The sequence below is a fragment of the Strigops habroptila genome, chromosome 5 (genome assembly GCF_004027225.2).
Source record: "Strigops habroptila isolate Jane chromosome 5, bStrHab1.2.pri, whole genome shotgun sequence".
In the NCBI taxonomy this organism is placed as follows: domain Eukaryota; kingdom Metazoa; phylum Chordata; class Aves; order Psittaciformes; family Psittacidae; genus Strigops; species Strigops habroptila.
The window spans coordinates 70,919,867-70,943,488 of NC_044281.2; the positions used below are offsets into that span (position 1 = coordinate 70,919,867).

The 23,622-nt window shown below is 39.5% G+C and overlaps 1 protein-coding gene across 4 annotated transcripts in view; it reads right to left on the reverse strand.

The window, feature by feature from the left end:
• LOC115608805 (VPS10 domain-containing receptor SorCS1) overlaps positions 1-23,622 on the reverse strand; it is a 288,946-nt gene that overhangs the window by 64,214 nt on the left and 201,110 nt on the right. For all 4 annotated transcript variants that reach the window (XM_032919968.1, XM_030488155.1, XM_030488153.1 and 1 more), the window contains exons 6-8: positions 16,642-16,706; positions 7,807-7,925; positions 4,849-4,938 (exon numbers count right to left, since the gene is read on the reverse strand). In XM_032919968.1, coding sequence (XP_032775859.1) covers positions 4,849-4,938; positions 7,807-7,925; positions 16,642-16,706 — 274 coding nt within the window. The remainder of the gene's footprint in view (positions 1-4,848; positions 4,939-7,806; positions 7,926-16,641; positions 16,707-23,622) is intronic.

Here is a 23,622-nt window from a genome sequence, read left to right on the forward strand (position 1 = left end):
CCAACACTTTTATTTTAATGAATACTTTGTTGGGAGGTGGTGATGATGTTTATTTGTTGGTCGTTTTGGGATTTTTTTGGCACCTGAGTGATTCCACTTGTGGCTGTGGAATCACAGATGTTAAAATATGTTTTTCTTTGTTTGGGGTTTTGTTTGGTTTGGTTTTGTTTTGTTGGAGTTTTTTTAAGAAGAAAAAACAGCATCTGAAACATCTGCTTCTTGCCTAGCATCCAGAAACCAAGTATGCTTGGGAACTGATACAAGGAAGATCTAATGGGTCAATGTCTGCAGCCAGTGCTGCTGTTATTAATTCTAATGACGGTGTTGACTAGAAGCCAAAGCCCTGGACCACTGTGCTAAACACACCACACACCCACAAACATCCCCAGCCTCCAAGAAATATAACAGAAAGACAACCTGGATCCTCACTAAATGTAAAGAGCAGAATTTTAGTTAGATCACTAGTGTGAGTAAGGTTTTGTTTTACTCTGTTTGGTCTGTGTGTTCCAGCAGGCAGGAAGCAATGAAAAGATTGTGTAATTAAGGAAAACCCAGAAACTATTAAACCCGATTCCCTCTTTCAATGTCTGGAGAAATTACTACTCAGTGGAAAAAGCCATCAAGAGAGAGGTTTTTATAATGAAATTCCTAGGTTCTATCTGCCTAGCATAGGCACTCAGAGTTCTCTGGTGCCACAAAAATCTGCGGAGGTAGGAAAATAAATGCAGGGTTTTTTTCACTTGGAGATTCCCAGAAGATTCAGCTATTCTGTCTGGTTTGGGCAGATATCCCAGAGTTATTCTGCTTCCATGAATCTCAGCCAGAGCTTTCTATATGCAAAACTGGGAACTTTATCAGAAAATATGCTCTTTGGAAACTGATACTACTTCTTCCTTCTGTTAATAATAGTCTTGACAATTCACTTTCTAGTGGTTTTGTAGGAGGAATTAATACCTTCAGATGGACCCTTGCAACGTAAAGATGAAAAATAATATAATGAAGAAATCTGATCTATAAATTTGAAAGTGAAGTTAAGATTCAGAACAGTTGTTTGTTCATCCAGGTCCAGATCTGAGAATGGAGTGGATGAATATTCACTTGATTTACCCGCTTCTTTGTGCTGGAGAAAAATACATCCCAGAAGATGGGCTGGTTTTGTGAAGGAACAGATTGGCTTAAATCCTGAGGCAACATGAAAGGCAATATAAATCCTACTGCCTTCTACTAATTGTGATAGTAAATAGATATCGTCTCTTAGCTCCAGCTGTGCTAGCAGGAATTAGTGCCACAGCTGTTTGTCAGAGGCTCCTTATTTCAGACTGTCACCCTTGTCAACCTGATGGTAGATCTACATGAGTAGTTATTCCCAGTGTGCTTCAGCCAAAATTGGTTAGCACAGCTCTAATCTCAAGTTTAAACTTCGGCATATGCCCATAAACACATAGGCAGACCTCTCTATTTAAACGTAGACAGAGATCATATGTAAAATCTCTTTTGTCTGGTGAATGTACAGTCTCATTAACTTACCATTTCAATCAATAGTTTTGTAATAACTAGGGGAGAGAGGTAAAAGATGTTTTGATCAACACCAGGGAAAACTAAAGGCAATTACATGAATGCTTAAGAAGCAAATAAGTTATTTTATTCACTAGATGCTTCCTGAGTTTGATCACACCATGCTGTAAGATTCAAGTCTAAAGAAGATCCCAGTAAGGCTGAAGGAATTTAAGCCTGAAGAAGCAGAGATTGAGACAGAATTAGCATATACATAGTGCAGAAAGTCAAAAAAGATAGCATTCCGAATGTTTGCCTTTGGGGATCAATTAACTTTTCCATTTAATATGGTCTTGTTCAATAGATGCAGTAAACATGCAAAGCTTTGATAGGGAGGGATCAATATCTGGGGATCAAAGAGGTCTTTGGCCAACATCAGGAATTTTTTGGTTTCCACACTGGGAAAATGAAAATTAATCTGCAATATCACATTCCTTTCTATTCAATTTTTTTCAGGGTGACGGTTGTTTTTTTAAGGAGGAGGAATAATAATTAAAAAATCCCTTCATCTTGATATGGAGCAAGAGCTTCACTGCATCTTCCACTACTACGAGAGACGTACATTTCACCTCCTTACAGAAAGGGAAGAGGACACAAACGTGAAGCAAGGCACCATCCTCAGTCATCATCTTCAGGGCCTCCCTTTGCATCTGCCTTCTCAGAGGCTGAGTTTTTCTCTCTCTGTTCCAACACATAGTGGAAATACATTAAAATGCAGTTCTACTACCTGTCCCTCTTGCCTTTCCAAAGACAAAAGTAAGAGCATGAATCTGTGCATGAGTTTGACCGGGTGCCTACTCAAATGACTAAAGGCCAAGGCTTTCTGAATTAATAAACATGCTTCAATCGCCCTTTTTGAAATTGGTCAAGGAACTTTTCTTCCTGAGAAGTTAAATAGCAGGAATGTGTAATGCCTGTTTTAGCCTGTCAACTACTGGGACTGTCAGCTCTTTTTAAGGTCTGTATTTAAGGATTTTTTTGTGGTTATTGCTTCTTCCATCAGGATGTGCCTCTTGAGATTGAAAGAAGGTGATGAATTTAAAGCAGGTACCACACACACCCATTCCATCAGTATTCAGCCCAGCACCAGTTAAGGAGAGGTCTTTTTAAAAGAGAAATTGGTTGGCTTGCTTCAGTATTTACAGATGTCTGCACAGTACATTGGTCTAAAATAGAGCGAATATACCCTGTGTGTACATTCAAGGTGATTATCATGAGTGACGTACCAGGGTCTGTGACAGAGCCCACGCTGTGCTGCTGTGATACAGAATACGTAGTACCAACCCATAGATCAATATTACTGCAGAAATTAACAGGTTTCAAGAATGACCATTTACACAGTATAACCAGTATAGACATAGGTAGGCATCTTGTAAAGGAGAGAGTTTCAAGTTCATTTAGACTTTTAATCAAACTGGCTACCAGGTTATCAATGTCAATAAGATTATTTTAGTTTTGATTTGCTGTAGGCTATTCCTGCCTGAGCAGCAGTATCACCTGCCAAAGCTGCCTGCCTTCACACCCTTTCTTCACACTGCTTAGGAAGAGTAACATTGAGAGACAAAAAGCTTGGTATTTCCTTCTTCAATTTCAGAAGTCACTTAGTACTGTTTACTGTATTTGGCCCCTCTTTCTTAGCTGAAGGAGATAAAAGAGAATTTAAGCATAAGAGAAACTCTATGTTTCAGTTCCTCAAATAGCATAATGCTTTGTGCATTTTTAATAAAAGCAGCTATCTTGGTTTGATAGGAGCCTTTTAGACAGCCACAGCTCCACTGTAGCTCCTTCCAAGCCAAATGTAGCTTTTCAGTCTTTGAAGATATTCCGAGATTGTGACAAAGCGTCTTATCTCCTTATATATCTGCCTTTTTCTTTGGGTCAAATAACATGATTGTACTGCTCCAGTTCCTATTCTCTAAGAACACATTGCAATTTAATTGTAGTGCATTTTCCCTGGCTCTCCAGAGATCTCTTTGAGAAGGTGAACATTTGGAAAAGTGTGGGCTAAAGGAGATAACCAGTTCAAAGCAAGCAGCCTCTCTACAGGTGGTTTGAATCAGCTGTAAATGACAATTTTGATGTGGGTGTTAGAATAATCATGTTAAAAATGCAACCGCTTTGCTAAGGGCTACTTCAAATAACAATTGTTTAAATTTGAGCTGAGTAATTCCTTCCTGCTTGGGCAGGAAGTTTCAAACCAACCTATCTTTAAGTGAAGATTCTGGGGCAGACCACAGGTCTCCTGTATCAGAGCCAAGAAGACCCATCTCTTTTAGTAGAGTCCTCAATGTCCTGTAAGCTGGGTTTTCAGGTGATGTAAGCAGAAGCAAAGGATACAACAGCAGAGTAAGTAAGGCAGAGCATTGAAGGCCTGGGTTTCAGTTGCAGTGTGGTCATACGAAGGTCACTCAGTCAATCTACTATAAACAGATCTGTTGGTTTGAGGAATCAAAGACAGCCTATTGTGATATTAGCCAAATTATCCCTTTGAATATTTCCACGTACAAAATTTGATACACTTTCAACTACTAGGAACAGGCTCACCTTGCACTTTCTCCTCTTCCTTTTGTCATTCTCTGCTTAACTTTTGGGAATGCATTTTTCTCCAGATGTTAGACCTCAAACAGAATCTAAAACATCTTTTGCTACCTTTGAGCTTGAATTCATTGAAGCCAGATTATATCAAGAATGAAAAGGCCTAAAAAAAAAGAATCCTCTGTCTTTGTTAGCAGTTAGGAGCTGTTAGAAGTCCAGCTGCAAAATGGTGATTTCTTCAAAATGGAGCTAACATTTTAGATTGGTCTTTAAAAAAAATCAGCTCTAGAAGGCAGCAATAGCCTTTCAAGCTCCAATGCTAATTCACCGTTGTTCTTAATTAGGGAAGATATGGAGCAGACACACAAAGACGTCTCTTTGCTTGGTTCCCATTAAAATCTGCTAATGAGGCAGAGCACAAAAAGCAACCCACACAGGCTAGAGACAAGAGAAGGGAATTTCAAGACCAAAAAAAAGGGCAAAAAAAAAAAAGAGTGTCCCCTCCAAAACTTATTTAACTAACTATAAAGAAATGGTAATTGACATGGGCTGTGGTATCCATTTACATTTCATGCTGATGTCCTTGACTAACCATAGAGCTGACTTTGTTTCCAGTCCTTTCTTGCTTGCAAATGTTCTGCTAAAGAAGAATGTTTTCACTCATTACATGTCATCTTATAGTTACTTGCGTTGGGTTCAAGAATTTCTGTACAATCTGAACTGTAGGTTCATATGGGCATTCCAGCAACAACAACTTACCTTGGGCAAGGAGTACTTTGGCAGCTTCATCTGTGTAAATGCATTCCTCCTATAAGAAACGTAATAATGTGGTCTCCCTCCTGATGTCAACTATGAGAGAAGCAGGCAAGTTATCATCAGGATTTTACAAAATATTTTTTTATTATCAGGGAAAATATCAAGCTAACGTTGTCAAGGGAAATACCACAGTGTTGGTGGCAATGGCTTAAAACTGCAGCAGTATTACAGTTGATGAATAAACATTGATCCGACTGACAGTGGCTGAAAAGGAAAGTAAGAGAAAACCTATTATCTGCAAAGAGAGATAAAGGACAGAATTGCAGGTGCAAGACTGGGGAAGTGAAGTCCTGGCTTCACTTGGACAATTATGTCACCTGCAGATACCATAGCTGTCTTCTGCTTTACCACAAAACAGTCTCTTTGCTATCTACAGAGGTGCTGTATAGGCTATTGGTTAGATTAGCAAATTGGCAGACATGAAGATTGATTTCTCTTTCTGCCTCCAGCTTTGGTTCCTGTGTGCCCCCACGCAAGCCACCGTCACAAGATCAGCTAAGCATTAACAGCTCAGTTGATTTAGTATTTCTGTGAATCTGGCCATTTATTTAAGTCTTTAAATACTGATGACAAGACCTCAAAAATGCTGGGTTAGAGCAATATGAGGTTTCATTTCCTATCACATATTAAAGGGGCGGGAAATTGAAAGAAAAAAAGCAATCAATGTTATCTGGCTTCCAGTGCTGCTGAGGTATAATCAATGTTTGTAAAGCACTTTTTGAAATCTTTGGATGAAAGATACTGAAGAACAAATATTCCAAGGGATTCTCTATGTAGATATTTGCTTTAATTGCCTGATATCTGGGCTTATCAAGACTTTTCATTAGTAGTAAGTATTTTAAAATGCACTGCAGTAGTTTAAAATGCGAGACAGACAGAGGCTAGGTTCATACCAGATGAAGTAAAATAAGAACTATTTCTTATTTTAAATCTCTTCGACAATTTTTTTTAAGGGAATTGGGCAAAATTTAAGGGGAGGAAGTCCAGAAGCATTGTTTATGAGAGAGTGCGAGTTTACAAATAAAACACGGTGTAATGGGAGAAATAAACCCACATACCCTTATTCTCATGCTTTTCAGCCTACTAATTCTCATTCCAAATAAGAATACAGCCTTAGCTGCAGAAAAGCTAGATAAAGATCAAGAAAGGTGGGGAAGGCTTGGGGAGGATGCTCAGGGTGTTTGTCTGTTTTTCCAAGCTTTTACAGTCTGGTAGGTTTAAGGCTATTCATCCTCTGAAGAACAGTGCCTGGGATAAGGCAGAGTCCAACATTAGCCACAGCGTGTTATTTAGCTGTTCCTTGCCAGCCAGATACATCCAGATAAATATGTAACCACTTGAAGAATTCCATTTTATATTACCAGCCAACAGTGAATTCACTGTCTACTTTGAACAAAGCAGAGGTTGTTTCCAGGGACTACAGTATTCTTATTTCATACCTGAAAGTGTCAATTATTGATGATTGGCAAGTACTATCTCTTTGACCTGTTATATTTAAGAATCTTAAGATGTCTAAGGATTAAAATGGGAGCTTTCAAAATCCAAATATTACATGATACCCTCTCAAACTGCATTACAAACATGAATATATAAAGTTGTGCAAAGTCTCATTGGGCATTAAGGGGAACACCATAAAAGGCTGCCTCTCCTCATATGCTCCTTCATCCTGGCACCGTGCAGCTAGCACAGAGGTGGAAGAAAGCCGAAAACTGACAGCATTGGGAACACTATACAGCAGTTTACATAGACAGAAAGAAAAATGCATCAAAATACAAGGGCTACCCAGAAAGGCAGTAAATCTCTCCAGCATTAACTTTCGATGAGGCAAAGGGGTTGATTCTTTACAGTGTATAACAACATCAGGTCAGAACAGAGAAGACTAACAATCTTGAAGAGCACAAAATCAAGTGATGAAGTAATGAATGAATTCACATATGAAGAGAAATTACCCAGCTCAAGACACAAACACAGTGATTCTGAAACGAGAGAGCATGGCTGAACAATGATGCGTGCCCCTGTTTTCCTTACCACAGAAATATTTCATTTCTGCTTCAGACACGCTAAGCACAAAATGTAGTCTGAAATGCATGTCCCAGATTTATTAGTGAATGATTTAGACTGGTGTTTATGACTGACTTCATTAACTGAAGGTAATTAGCAATCAACTCACCCAATTTAAAATAGCAGTCCTCTCTCTTTCCTCCACTCCCAAGCATAGCAGAATACAAACTGTCTGGAAAACCTGTTTAGTCCTAATGATTTCCAGTTCACCTCCATGTTCCCTGCAATTCTGTTGTTATTTTTGTCCTCTTCAACTGCTATTAGATGGACACTGGTGGCAGCCTAATGAAACCCACAGTAGTTATCTATTCACCAGGTCCCACCTGGAACACAGCTTGGCTGAGTACATCTCATCTTCAGCCTTTTCACTGTAATCACAAGTGAGGCATAACAATAAAGCCTGATTACTCCTTCTTTAGTTCTTCCTCTGACTCCCTCCCTCCTTTTCTCTTTCTCTCTCATGCTCAAAAACGTTCTGGTGTATTCCCTTTAACAACAGATGACTGACACATCACTTCAAGCTGGGGGGTTAGAGCAGTAACCCTAGAGTGCTGATGGGATTGCAGGAGGTGGCACAGAGCACTCCAATACATATGGTGGATGCTCCAGGCAGAAACACTATAACCCTACAGTGACAAGATACTAGAGGTAATAGGAAGACTATTAGCATTGTAATGAACTTCTACAATTCACTCAGTGCCTTTATTATTTGGATCCAGTGTTGTCTGAGTAGTTGGGAGCTAACAGACATGCACACACATGCAAAGGAATGGAAGAGAAAATAATATTAGAATAATAGAATATAAAATAGAATAAATAAGAGAAGAGGATGTTCTGCACCTGAACAAAGACATAATCATCCTGGACAATCAGGGAATTACGGTCAATATAGCCTGGAAAGGGCTTGCCGTGAGTGGCTTCACTGCAGTTCTGCATCTTGCAGGTGATGTACTGGGCATCTGAAAGGAAAAGAACAAGACATGTGAGATCCTGAGCACAGATTCTTCCTACTGTCACAAACCTATTAGCTGAGGCAGCCAAAGTCCTTTGACTCCCAAAGTAACTGTGGATCTAAAGATTTGTGTCTATTCAGCAGGACAGATGCTCTCTGTACTGAGCTTCTACAGTTTCTCTGTCATTCCCATGGTGTAGGATTTTCTGTGGAGCATGATGGCTTCTCCATGGTCACACGTTGAGTTTATTCAGAACATGGCCAAGGTCCAGAGCATACACAGGTATGCGGAAACCTGCCCCATAGTGTCACCGCTGAGAATGCATTCCATGGCGCACTTCTGTATTTCCTACAGCACTTACACTCTGCAGAGATCACCTTGGAAGGTAATTCAGACCACCTCCTATTCAGAGGTTTTACATACTTCCCTGTTGACAGTGTGGGTAGATGTACTTTGGCAACCTGGGCAATCATTCCACACCCTCTTGAAACTAGAAGCCTTAGCAGTTTCAATCAATCATATGTTTCAAAGTAAATGGCCTAAATACAGTCCTAAAGCCATCTCATCCACTGTCACTGTATGAGATGCCCTCATCTCCTATTCTGAAGCGCTGCAGGGTGCTCATATCATAATCCATCACCTGAAGAAAAAACAATTGTAATTTCTTCGTGGTGTTAGTTTATCCTAGAATACAGAACCAGATTCTCAGTATTCAATCTGCGCTCTTTCAGATCAATTCAGAAGTTGCGCTTTGCTTAATAACAAAGCTGATTTACAGGAAGAAGGATTTTGGCATTTTAGCACTAGCACTTATATGACAGAAACAGTACATGGCATTTAATGTTAGAACTACTTCTTTTTTCTTGGAGAAGCACAGGCCTTTTTTAATATAATTACCACTTTCTGATCAGAGAAGCAGCATTTTACACTGAAATAGAAATGGCTAGATTTTTACCATCTCATATTTAACCTTGGTTTTAATTAAAATCTATCATTTGACATTTCTTTCCTTCCTTCTAAGGGCTGTTGACTTCTGCTTGAAAAAGACATGCAGGGTAATGAACCTTCAGGAAAGTTTGGTGAGGGATGATTTTCCCCCAGCATTTGCAGAGTTCTTGGAATATATAATGTGCTAAATATTATTAGTCACTGCAGTTTATAACATTTTATGCTTTTGCAGCTCACTGCAAAACATTAATTAATACACGCTGGACAGCATGATTGAAATGCATTTTCCTTCAGAGGGACATGATTTTTTCCACATTAGCCACGAGGGGGCAGGGAACGACATAACTCCCAGCCTGCTCACTCCAGTGAGCTCAGGAACGTTCCCTTTCAGAGCTATTCAGCCCTCTGTCCCTCTTCTCCCAGGAAGGAGGGTGACAAGGGGGCCAGAGACTCTTCCACCACCCACTAGTACACTGTGGTGCAGCATGTCCCCTCTTTGTCATACGATGGAGATTAGGCATGCATCTCTTCACCTGCAACACAATTCCCACTCCTCTTAGACATGCATCTCTTCACCTGCAACACAATTCCCACTCCTCTTCAGTTCAGTCCACTGTATCATGAAGGAGAGCTCCCCACACTTACCCCCACATTCACAGAATTGAAGAATAGTGTGGTTGGAAGGGACATTGAAAGGCCATCTAGTTCCAACCCTCTTGCAATGAGCAGGCACATCTTTAACTATACCAAGTTTCTTAGAGCTCCATCCAGCCTGACTTGAACACTTCTAGGGATGGGGCATCTACCACCTCTCCGGGCATCCTGTTCCGGTGTTAGACCACCCTCAGTGGGGCTTCAGATCTGAACACAGTATTGCAGATAGGGTGTCTCATTCTCTCCGAAGAAGGTTCCTGAGTGAAATGCCTCGCAATCCTGAGCTTAAACAAAGCAGCATCACAGTTAAAATGTCTGGCCTCACCATCCCCTGAGTTTTTGGCAAGACTGGGTGGCTTTTCACACATGGGATCGAATCAGCCCAGCATAGTGCTGTATAGCATCAGATCTCCAATTCCCACCCTGTTTCCTTTTTTGCCCTCAACACCATTCTTTCCTTTTACTTCCACAGGCACACCAGCTGTCTGGGAGACATAGACTGCAGTGCCATTGGGTTATCTACCCTGCGAGCACAGGGAGGTAACATGACGGGTGCTGCCAGGACCAGCCAGCAAAGAAGATTAAGGGATCTCCTCTACAAGAGAATTTAAAGAGCAGGCCAGGTTGACATCCATTAGAGGTGACTTAAGGTTTTTTGATCCTGTTTTAATGGAGGAATGGGGACTATGTCTATTTCTGCTGTGATCACAGGAGTCTGTGCAGCAGTGATTGCACCACTGATGAAGATTTACTAAGGCAATTCTTGTGAATTTTGACAGTGCAATTCTCTAAAGCTTCAATTCTAAAATGCCAGTAATAACTACTAAAGGGCAGAGCACTGAAATTGCTTAAGCTAACCTCCCAAACAACCAAACCCTGAGATGGGCACACCAAGAAAAGCTCTCTCTCCTATCGGAGACAAAAAGAAGGAGAAACAGCCTTTTTGTAGCACCTGGATTCCTCCTTTTTCCTAAGGGAACTTTTGTTGTGTTCAAATTAATGTAAGGATTTTTTTGGGGAGGGCATTTGATTCTTGTGGACATTTTATGTGATTCCATTGGCAGAGCTTTGTAATTTAGCATTAATTAATGTCAATTAATGTATTCAGTTGCTAGGCTCTGGAATTAATTTCATTAGTTTTCCCGCACAGATGTTTTCCCTGCAATAGGTAATTAGTACATTATGCTTTTCATTTCCAGAACCCTCACCTCCAACAACAGCTGCTGTTTTTAATATACAACAAAAAAGTCACACTGTGCCTGAAGAGAAGAACATAGCAACTCCCAGCTCTTACACTCCCAGACACTTTGATTTTGACAGGTTTAGATACCTAGAGTAGGATTCTTCTTGGGGAATGGCAACTTTTTCTGAAGTGTAAGCAAGAAGTCACAAGAACACAAGAATGAAGGAGACATCTTGTAAGGGAAACCTCTGACAAAATTAATCTTTCAGTGGTGAAAAAGAATTGTAAATACTAACACATAGCAAAAGATGAGACCCAGAGGGACACTGTGCCATGAAATATTTTAGTCTTTTCTGTTTAGCTCAAGCTCCATGTTAATATGTTCCCAAGAGAAATGCACCCCTCTATCTCTGAGACATTTCTTGGCTCAGATGGTGGAGATGAATGGTTGCTGGTTGTTACTGGAGGTTGGTGAGCCTCTGCAAATGTACCCAGGAGAGTTTCAAACCCCTTCCTGAAGCAGAGTAGGACTTTCTTCAGGATACATGCTGCCGAGTGTTATTTTGGACAGCATATCAAACCTAATACTCACTGCTTTCTAGTCTAAGCTTGCATGTAGATCTTTCAAAATCCTGATCTGATCACAAGAGCCAGAGAAAATATTCACTGTACCCACTGAAAATGTATAAATTTTATTTTTCTTGTCTTTAGTATATTGAGGAATGTATCCTCTTCACAAATAAATCCACTAAGAATAAATCAGGAGTTTATGCAAAAAGCATCCACATAATCTATGACTTGTTTGTCTTCCAGATTTTCTATGGAGTTTCCCAGTTCTAATTGAGTAGATTAGTTTCAGCTTTTGAAGGATGACTGACATCCTGAACCATACGAACACAGTAGCAACATATTTCACTGAAAGACCCAGGCCTGTAACCCCTCTCCAACAGTGACTAATAATAGAAGCCTGGAAAAGGTCACAAGAATTTGTCAAGTTGACTTGGTAGTCCAGGTACACCTTCAGCATCCACAACCTTCCCTGGCAATGAGTTCCACAATTTAACTAAATGTTCTCCCATACTTTAAACTTTCTACTCCTTTTTTAAGAAACACACAAAATGGCTGTTCTTAATCCATTTCCATCTGGTCTGAATGTCGATTTGTGAAACGTTTATGATATGGAAATTTATTCAGGACTCTTCAGGACTGAGCAACTGCAAAGCAATTAACTAGTAATGAAGATGAGTGAAATGAAGCCATCCCATTTACTAACTACTCACAAATCTGTTTGTATTCTGCTGACACTCTTTCTTCATTGCATGTCATAGTCAGGAGTTTTTCTTTACATGAGGAAGTATATCCTCTGCCATTTGTGGCATAAGACTATAATTAGAGAAACTAACAGATATCATTCTCCAGGACAAATGCTAATCATGATCAAGAAAAAAATACTAATCAGAACCAGGGGAAAAAAAAAAATTACACTGCACAGGTTTAGGGCACTATGGGAATTAACTCACCACTCTAGCTATATTAGCAAAAGATTACAAGGCTAGGCTGCCTACTTGGGTTTTTCCACAGCAGTGATTATTTTATTCTTCCTAGCAACCTTCTGTGAAAACAGTCTTAGCACAACTTTGTGATTCAGACACTACTGGCCAGATGTTCAGTCCCTGTTGATCAGCAAACAGAGCATGCCTGCTGACCCCAGGTGAGGCTTTGGTCTTAACTGCTATCACAGCAGCACTTAAATTACCTTTTCATAAGAAAAGTTGCTGTGTAAATCAGGGCAACAGAAGAAAAGCAAAGGAATCAAAAGTACTTTTCAAATATCAGAAGTTCTCTAAATTTTTGCCAGCACATTAGAAAACCCTCTAGCTTTTTCACCTACACTTAAAAAAAAAAATAAAAATTCATAAATTAAAAACTTCACTCAAAATCAATTGACATCTGTCTACATAAGTGAATGCCTATCTCATAAAGGTTACAGTTGGCTTTCTTGACATGCAGCTATAGAAACTGTCACTCAGACATCGTCTGAGTCAGCTTTGCCATTCTCTGAAGGGCCAATGGGTACAGTTCATCTCCAAATGCCTTGCAGGAATCCATCTTTCTAATTCTCACCAGCAGCCTGGATTCCTCTCGAGGCATCACCTGAATAAAAGTTACCTCCCATTTCAATTAGCTTGAATACTGGGATAACCTTCCCTAGCTCAAGCGAGATAAGCCCATAATTAAGGATCTTTCAGGACTTGTGCATTCTTTAAAAACCTAAAACCCACATGTCATTAATTAGTGAACAGGGAAGAAAGCACTTCAATCTGCATTTGAGCAAAACTAGATTTAACTTCCACTAGTCGCTCTGCTTGCTGTCTACGGTGGTGAACATAACAAAGAGAAGCTTATCGTGCGGTTAAGAACGGTAGGGGATTAATTGTCTTACTGGGGTGTTGACCTGAAAACAGGCAAAAAATATCCACAATTCCTGCTGACATTGCTGGCTTGCCTTTGATCCTGTTCCAAAATCAAAGTGGAACACCAGGAACACCCAAGTGTACAAACAGAAAGGTAAGATAAGATTCATATGAACTTATTCCAACCAGAAAAAACAGTTTTACCACTGTGTTGTCAGCCCCAGCTTGATGCAGATTGGGCCTGAAGCCTTTAAAAAATAAAATTAAAAAAAAAAAAAAAAAATAAAAATCACGTTTGAGAAGATAAAATTTGCCTGGTACTCTCCAAAATTACACAGTAGGATTAAAAACATAAATGTCAATGTTTAGTCCTGCAAATATATCTCCATCAGTACAACCAAATTGCGGAGTCTGTACTCATTTTGTTCATTACTACTTGCGCCCTAGTTTGATGAGACACACTATGTCCAGAAGGAATCCAGAGCTTTCTTGATCCCGAGGAAAAAAAATATAGATGCGAAAATGTGTGCTCAGGTATTACATCGTTAGCTAGATCCTCAGCAGGTGTAAATCAACATGCCACTGAAGTTATACTGATTTATGCCTGGTAAGACACTCCTATTTTGGGCCTTGTAAACCTTTTACATTATGTATATAAACACAATAAATAAAATGCACAGACAGATCATCATCATGGAACACAGAGTGTTCTTGGTTTTCTAGCAGGGAAAGCCCAATACTAAGGTTGTTGCTGATAGATGTTCTCAAACAACCCTGCCAGGGAGATGGGCTACCATCATATTCTGCTGACATTTCTACTTCTTCTCACCTAAAGCTGCAGTTGTACCACTCAGCTTCTGCTGGAAAAGATACCAGCACCAGAATGAGGTGTTTTTTCTTATTTGTACTGAGTTCAGCAGGTTTTTGCTTAGCCCTTATATTTCCACTTCAGGATCTTTTATTTTATTGTACAGATTGTGTGGTTGTTTCCACATTGCTCCCCTTTCTTCTCTTGTTTCTCCCTGCCTTGTTTTGGCAAGTCTACCTGCTCAAATTTAATCCCTTTATTAGATTTTTACACTTGGTTAACTCTCAAAAGAGATATTCCAAACAAAGTATAAATAAGTAAATGCAAGAAGAGTAAGAAAAAAAAACCAACAAAACAACCCAACCCTAAATCAAAAAACAACACAAAAAAGCCCACAAAAAATTATTCGCCAATTACTCTCAGCTTGATAAAAAGCTCACTTCAGCACACTTCGGCCCATCACCCCAGTGGCAGCCACACACCTTCATTCCAGAGGAGAAATGTTTGTTCATCTATTGGAGGGTCATGATTACTTCATCCAGGAAAAGGAAACTGATTTAGTTCTTAGAAGAAGGCTCTAGTAACTAACAGACCTGTATACATGAAGTTGGTCATGGTAACTAGAGTAATGGACCATGTGCACACTCTTAGCATGTCTCTTTCTCAAAGTCCTGTGACCTGCAGTGCTACCAAATGTCTTCTGGCAAAAAATACTGCGCTATGTTCCAAGGTTACTGCTTGCAGCTACCCACCATAGTCCTCTGCCAGAGACCAATGCTTCCTGGAAAAATGGGCAAAACAGAGCATACACTTACTGAAAATCCAACACACTTTCTTATATTGCCAATATGCTGAACTAGAGACCTTCTGACTCATGAGAAGTTTCAGCTCAATGAGTGATTTGCAAGAGGGGTGACACTGGCTGAAGGTTTGACACCACCGCTACATTTACATCAGTAGATCTGGCACTGCCTCATTGACAGAAAAACCTCAGCTGTGCTGCCTCACAACTAAGCCAATATAAGTGCACAGAATCAGTTACCAGAGCTCAGCTAATAAGCAATAATTAATTCCATAATTCTTTACTAACATGCCCAACTCCTCAGTGAGGCCAGTTTCATCTACCTGTTTTTTGGTTTCCAACTTAAAAGCTGTCATAAAGCTTACTAATTTGTTAAACAGTCAAAAAGTCTTTTGCAGAAATGTCCAACAGCTGTGCAAAATGTTCTTATTATAGCCTAAGAACTCGAACAAGACCATTCAAGGCATTTGGAGCATGGCACTTTCTGTGCCCACTGTGAGCTGAACATCCCTCAAAAGCATCACCAGAATATAGATCCTTAAACATCAGCTTTAGTGCCTTACCTCAATGACCCCAAATTCTTAATGCCTTAAACCAGTAATATCTTGTGCTGAAATAGAGAGTTCTGTTGGAATATTTCATTCTCATTTAGCATGTCCAGAAAAAGCCCCATGTTCCCAGCCTTGCTGCCATGTCCAGGTAAGTGAATTTGACAGGAGAAATAATAATCATCAGAGATCATAAATGATAAGAAATAGATAATACATTCTTTCACTTCCACTAATCTTGCGTATCTTGAAATGGAAAGACCTTTTAAACTTTATGGTTTCTATCACAACTATTTCTTGTCAAAATTCATCTTCCAAAAAATTCTCTTTTATGCTAAATTTCAGTTAGCTAAGAACCAGGTTACCTTACAGTTACCTTTTCAGTCAGTTTCCAGTGACAAAATGCACATTTTAAGTAACACCACTGCATTTGGGGCTACAATTTCAGTTTTAAAGGAATTAATTAACTGCAACATTAATACCTATATATTGCAAATGGTAAATATCTGCTTGTTCTGTTGCAGCAAAGCTGCTATTTACAGAAGAAACAATATGGAATTACAATGACAAGATCTATAGCAGCCAGGCTTTTGGTGTGATGCCTTCCTGAGGCAATTCAGTGTTGTGGAAAAGAAATCCATGGAGGAAGATCTGCAAAAGCAGTGGAGGTCAAAGATAAACCTTGAGGAAGCATGGGTGGGAGGAGAAAAGGCCAGCGGGTGGCTTAGGGTGCCTGAGAGAATTTACAGCCAATTAGCAGAATATTTTGGAGTTGCAGGTAAAATAAGGTTCCTGGAATGGAGAAAAACACCTCAAGAGGCAAAGCAAGGAGGGAGAGGAGCTGATGAAAGTGAAGGACAATGACAGGACAAGCAACAACAGTAAAGAATATACTTAAGCTGATCATTAAAAGGTTTCTAAAGTGAGATAAACAACGTTTTTTCAAAGGTAGTACCTAAGGCAGAGTATCCCTGGTCTGTTAAAACTGTAAAGCTATGAACGAGGTGATATTATGCACTGTGTGAAACAGCAGCAGCTAGACTCTGTGACCCAGGAACACAATGCCATGTTCCTATGAAAAAAATCACATAGGAAGAAAGAATAGTGTTGTATACGCTAATGCCAATTACTGCTTATCATCTGTTCTTCCTTACTATGTTCTCAGCTCCTTTCACAGCCTGTCCCAACTTTTTGCCTTGCTGGAAAAGCTTCTCTTCTGGCAGACCTGCCCTGAATCAGTCAAATCCCTCATATTAAATGAGTGAATCACTAAATAGAAGCCAGATTTCTATCATGATATCACATGGTTACAAGAATATAAGGGCAGTCCAGAATACGGCAATATTTGAAAGCTGATGTACTTACGACCATCCACTGTCTTTGCCTCCAGGTGCACGAGATCAGGCTCTCTACCAGACCCCATCATAGACCTTTAAAAGACAAATTGATACAAAGGCATTAAAAACAACAGATATCATGAATGTCTGAGATATTAATTCCACAGGAGGTCCTGTTTAGCTGAACCTAAACTCAAACTCACAAGTAAGAGCTGATCATGTTGAAAGCATTTTGGAGTTTTCCCTAAAATAAACCTGAAAATTTGAAAGAAATCCTACCATTTTATCAAGTCAATGCCATTGTACTTATGAGTTCTTTATTTCTGACCCCTGTACTTCACTTATTTCCACCTGGAAACTTGTTTCTGTTCTTGTTGGTGCCTGATGTTCTGATGTGTCTCCTGGTTTCATCAGAAGGATGCTTTTCAGTTCTGGGTGGGATAAAGAAGACTTTAATTGATGAGATAATAGTGTTTGCCAGCATACTAATTATAGCTGTTCCTGTATATTGGACATTTTATGCACATTTGCTTAATTGACACTCTTCATGATCAATGTTCCCTCATTAATTAAGATATTTTAAAACCCCATTTCATCGAGACATTTTATCACTTCTGATCTAATAAAAACAGTGTTCCATTAATAAAAGAAGTTTCAGATTGACTCAAAAAATGACTGTTCATTCAGTCTGAATTAACAAGCAACAACATAAAGTCAATGAGCACTGCAAATAAGGGTTTCTTGGACTCAAGCTTTGCTTCCATTTTTGAGGTTCCCCTGCACTGCCACTGCTGGCCTTGACAACTCCCTGGGACAGTCCAAATGGTCTGTGGATTGGTAGACAGTCTGAATTATGGCAGTACAGACTGCAAGTGTGTGCTAATCCCATTAAACAGCAGCCTCAGCAGTGTCTCTGACAATCAGCCTTGTTTCTGGTCTTTGCTCTATCATCCAGGTCATAATCCTAGATTAAGGCTAAAGGTTAAACAACCAGTTTCTTGTTAGCTGCCTGACCTCCAAGTTACTAGCTGCATGAGGGAAGAGAAACAATTCATTTCTAGTGATAGATAAATTAGATGTTGTTCTGTTCAAAATCTCATTATTTTTCGGGAAATCAAAAGTGAAGTTCAAACAGCGATTTAGACCTTCACTCAGTTCCCACTGACTGCAATCAGAGGCAGCTCCAGCCCTTAATCATCATGCACATTACCTAATAACCATTATAAAAATGTTAACAAGACTGTGTCCTGATTAATCCTTAGCTATGCTTGACAAAATCTGTAGCAATTCTCTAGCTCGAAAAGGTTTAGATTTTTTTGTTCTCCTTTGCTGAGGAATGGAAGTTTCAGAAAAGACTCTGAGCCAGCACTGCTTCCACCTCTTCTCCATTTTTAATAACGTTTATGGCAAGGTCTTTTTCTCCTTTCTCCTTTCAACTTATATTTAAATTATCTGTTTCCTGATAATTGATACCACATGGGCGGGAAGGGAGGCATTCTTCATTCACCTGCTAACATCAACACATTTAGGGTCAAAATGCTGGACCCGCTAGTAATAATTCAGTTCAAGGCAGATGGATGTCAGTGACAAGCACCTCTGAAAAACTGCAGAAGGCCTAAGTTTGTAATTTGGCGTATCTCCTTTTTATTCTTGTTTATTCAAGCTGGCTTTAAGCACATCTGGAACTGGGTTATTACAGAAGACACAGAACAGCTTTGCAGCACATACCTTCTCCTGACCTCACACAGCCCCATGGGGATGTGAACTCTCCAAAGAAACAACGATTATATTCCACAGCTTTGAACACACTGTCTCCTCAGAGACACGCAACAATGGTATTCATCCAGCAAAGAACTTGTTGCCCTAATGAAAGCCTGAGACTCTGCAGTCAGGTTCTTTGTGAGTTTCCTCCTCACAGTGCTATTCTGACACTTCTCTATTGCATCTTCTTGGGCAAAGTCAGCTAATTCAGAATGAGATGTCTCACTGACGGATGAGACATGATTGTTGTTTTCACTTGTGATATGAGCTATAATTTACATCAAACTTTAAATGTCTTAAAAGCAGGATATAAACATCTGAACCCACTACACCCTGAAAGCTAGAAGGCTACAGCTGCAGTGAGCTGCATATTAACTGTGACAGCCAGTTACTAGGACTGCAGAAGTTTCAACTCAAGGCAGAATTAAGCCATCAATTGTCACAAGGATGTACAAAACAAGGATGGCCGAAACATAACTGGTGATAAACATTATTCATCTATTCAAGGGCTTGCTTTCTTCTGATATCGCCTAACCTCTGTAAATTGGAAAAGTGATGACAAATGAAGATGAAAACTGAGGTGCAGAGAACCTAAGGGAGTTCCTAAAGTCAAACAGGACATCTGAGGTAGAGGAAACAACCATATCCAGGTCTTCCTATCTGCTAGATCTTTCTTCCTCCCATAGAAAATACACATTTCACTGCTTTGATATATAATAGGCTTAATTCACTTGTGACAACAAAAGGTCACACTTAGACCCATAATATAAATAACAATCAATTGCAAAAGACAGGTAAAATACAAATACATATCTGTTGAAATCAATATTAGCTGTACACAGCTGACATCGGGAAACATACCACTCTCTGCTAAGAACTTACTGATCAGAACTTTTTTAATGTCACATTTTCTTGTATTGTGCTGTCTTGTTCCATGCTAGCCCTGTGATATTTCTCTATATATCCCTCCATAACACCTGAAAAGCCACACAAAGTAATATTCATCCTACCCAGTTATACACTACAGATATTTAATTCTGAGCTAATCACACACAACTATCTTTGCAGGCAGTGGGGAGAAACAGGAAGTTTTGCACTGTGGTTCATCGCAACGGTGTTAAATATGACTTCATGAGAACACAAGCTTTATCCTAGAAAAGGCTGTTTCTCTCCATTGAATATAAGATGTCTGGACACCTATACTACAGTTGACCACATGTGAACACATAAAGGTTCCAAAGCAGACTTGAAATATCTTTACCTAAGTTCAAAACATGAATTACAGACAAATTATGGACTGTAAGTAAAGGGGAAATAGAATGTCCTGTGCTGCCTTCTCTCAGAGTTTTACACGTTTTATATAGTTTACCTCAGCTTTATTATTTACTATATGGATGTAAAAGCTACAAGACATTCAGAATGCAATATTGACCACAACGAGCATGTACAGGAGATAAATATCCTTTTCTTGGTTGCACTGCACCTATAGGACAGACACATCCTTTTACATGCATAGGAAAATCAGTTCTTAAGGCACTTACTGGAAACAAGGTGCTAGGAACTGTGGAATATATATCAGAAATCTTCAATATTTAGTATGTCAACCAGATCTATCACACCACCACTGAGCATGCAGCTACACTTTTAGTGAGCTTTCTTGGCTTTTTCATTTGGTTGGGGGGAAAAAACCCCAATCATCCCTAGAAGCTGAGGAAGACACTGTACATCTACAAGCCTAGTATTATTAAGTAACAGCGTTAAGCCCATGGCATTAGTATAAAACAAAATTAATAAACCTAACTGATTACAAAGAAATTCCAGTCCTGACTGATCAGGTTCAAAGGTTCTTATACCAAAACTAGAGTGATCAATAAATACAAGTTTCACACATGGAAGAGAAAACTACATGCTGGATTTGCCCTAGATAACACCAAAGCCTCAAGCTCAGTGAATCTAACATGATACAACTGCCTGCTCTACTTCATTATCTTTTGTGCACACAGACAAAGCAACCTGGTCAAGCTACACTTCACAAGCTAAACAAAGAAAAGCACTGTGCTTTTGCTAGTCTATAAACTAAGTATCCTATAATGATCAAGGGTATGGATGAACACCACTCTGGGACCCACCAAGTTATTGATGTCTCTCAGAAATTTCTCTAAAAATAAACAGCAGTCCAAAACTTGGCCATGCCCTATTCTGAGCAATTTTTGTTAGCTATGCTGGCAGCACTTTCTTCTCATATTTCTCACTTCTATTCTTTCCTTTTAGCATCCATTCTCAAAGACCAATCGTTCATATACCCACAAACTTTTCTTCTTGCCGTGGTCTATGTTTTCACTTTATAGTAAAATGCCAGCATGCCCTTTTGTCCATCTCTTTAATCTCAGGCTTTCTGTAATACTCCCTGAAACTTTAGTACACCAGGGATATGCTTTCAACACTTTCTGCTGAATGGTGCCTATTGTATTTTTGGGATTAGCTTTTTGAGTTTTTCTGGTATAATTGTCTGGGTGTTTTGAAAAAAAAATAAAAAGAGACAGAGAGAGAAAAAAAAAAAAAAAACCATTAAAAGATATCTTTGGGGAAAATGAGGATTTAAAAAGCCAAGAGGAGTGCAAGGCAGTGACCCTGCTGCCTTTAGGCAGAAGATGCTCACATTATGAAAAATGTAGGACCCCCACAGTCCTATTACAAAGTTGCCTTCTAAAATTTTAATCACTATCAAGCAGTCATCTGCACTTGAGAGCTCCACAAATTGATATCACTGGCTGCAGTGCAGTAATTGTTCAATGCAGATTCTACATTCACCATGAGAAGCAGCACAGGGAAAAGACCCCGAATCATCCTCTGGATTAGAACTAGTCTGAACTAAACAAAAGCAGCCTGGCAATGCCCATTGCACAGTAAATGCTAGTTGGCATATTTCTGCGGTGACCAACCCCTTGCCATCTCTCTGTCTGAAACATTTCTAAAACCTTGGCTTTCTTGGCCTGTCAGCTCTTGTGAGCCAAGAAAATTCAATAGAGACCCTGTTATCCTGGGGTTTCCACCTCTTCTATCTTATTTCACTTCTAGGGACAAAAGCAATTGTTAATGGATGCTGGGAACTGATGAGGTTTGCAAGGCAGTCAGACCACTCCGAACTGCAAAAAGGCATCATTGTGAAGATAGCAAAAGCTTCCACTTGGTGTACTAAACTTCAAAGCACCATGTTTAATAAACAAAGAACTCGAAGCAACAGACAATCAGGGCTCCATCTCAAGGGCATTCTGGCTGGGTGCCCTTGTTTTTGGATACTTGACTTCAGACACAGTCTGGGACTACATGCACAAGAAACTTGATGACAAACGTTTCTTATGTATTTCTTGTACCATATATGATCACAGCAGCCAAGATCAAAGGTCTTTTAAGCTAGGCAATAAATGACAACGTTATTTTACAGAATATCCAATGCAAATGGCCCAGAATGAAAGCCTGGAAGAACAGAAATGTTATTCCCTTTTCACAGACAGAACCAATGCGAATGTCATTTGTTCTTTATATGAGAACAGAGATCTTATGCCACTTTCCCACTGCTCAGAGGAAATGAACAAATGCAGAATCAGGACTCCTACAACCATCTCTCACCTTCTTTTGAACAGAATAAGGTATGATTTGTTCATGCAGCAAAGGATGTCAGATAAATAACAGATAACAGCATGACTCTAGTAAGGTGGGTGGAATGAGATCCACATATTTCTGGGCATTTTGAGCTTATTGACACAGACTCAGAGTAGGTTAGAAGTGGCTGCAATGCAACACCAAACAGAAAAGCGGCATATCACTTCAAAAATCCTGAGTGACCCCTTATCATTTGCCTCTGTGCCCTCTCTTCCACTTCCTGAAACCTGTCCTGATTCTCCTTCTGGAACTTAGACTCTAGTTGCATTCTGCAGATGACTTTGTGATTACTGTGCTATTTCTTTTGAGATGTCTCCTGACCTTCAGCATTCCTTCTTCCCAACCCCAATTTGAGCACAACTCCATCTTCATATACATTGCATTACACAGAAAGGCTAATAAGCTGCAACAGGCAGGTGGAAGAGAGAACATACTCTCAAAGATCCTTATGCCAAAGTTGTCCTGTGAACATAAATATTCTAACAAGCTTTATCCTGTCACAATAGAGCCATAAAGTTGTTCTGTTCAGCACATGATAATGGTTTTGTAATTCAATTATTGGTAAAATTTGCCTTTGGGGATTTATCTTCCTTTAGCCTCAGCACTCATGAGAATCCCTTATCGTAAATCTTGCCAAGGCAAAATCAGCTCCCCCACTGCCTCTGGGACACATTGTGCTACTTCATGTTAAAAAATTGACAGGTTATTTCAACTTATAGAATAGCAGGGTTTTGTTTTAAAGGACAGTGTGAAAACAACAACAGTGGATGATGTCCAGAGTCCTTAGTAGCATCATTTTTTTGGTTCCACTGATGCTTCTATAACACTCTAAATCCTAATTGCCATTCATAAAAATAGTAACACACAGAACTGAACAGGGAGCTTTTTGTCCAAAGATACAAAAGTAGTCGACAATCAACCTTTAAGTAACCTTCACTGCATGCTACTGATTTGTTCAAGACCTATGGAAAAGTACAAGACCAGCAGACCAAGTTAGAAAGCAGGGCTGAGGAAAATTTTTGTTCTCAGCTATTCAGATAAACTCCACTGATTAGTCAAGAGCACAGGGACCTCATTGATTTGACCAAGATCACACAGTTTTTATGTGGCAGAGACAAAAATAGAGAGTGAGAGTCCTCCAGGCTCCTTTTTCTTTTACTACTATATTGACTCCATGATGACTTTGCAGATACTCTCTGTTCCTTTTTTTGCTTGCAGAGGTCAACGAATCTGCCCCTGGGAGTTTAGTGTGAGAGGGAATTCTTGTGGTTTGTTTAGTTCAGTCCCTAGTAAGTGAAATTTTAGACATTTTACTCTTCCTGGAACACACTGTAAAGATTGCTTTCTAGATTTAACATCTCTTAACAATATTCTCTTGACATGTTTTAGAAACAAAGGACCAGATCCCAGACAGGCATAAATCAGCATTTCATTTCTTTGTATCTGGCCAATAAATCTCCCCTGGCAATAATCTAATTAGATTTTCCCTGCTACATCTCTGCACTATTCTTTCCCACATTGTCCAATTAGATGAATGATACAGATTTGAGCAATTCAACTGGCAGCCACTCGGCCAAATCCATCC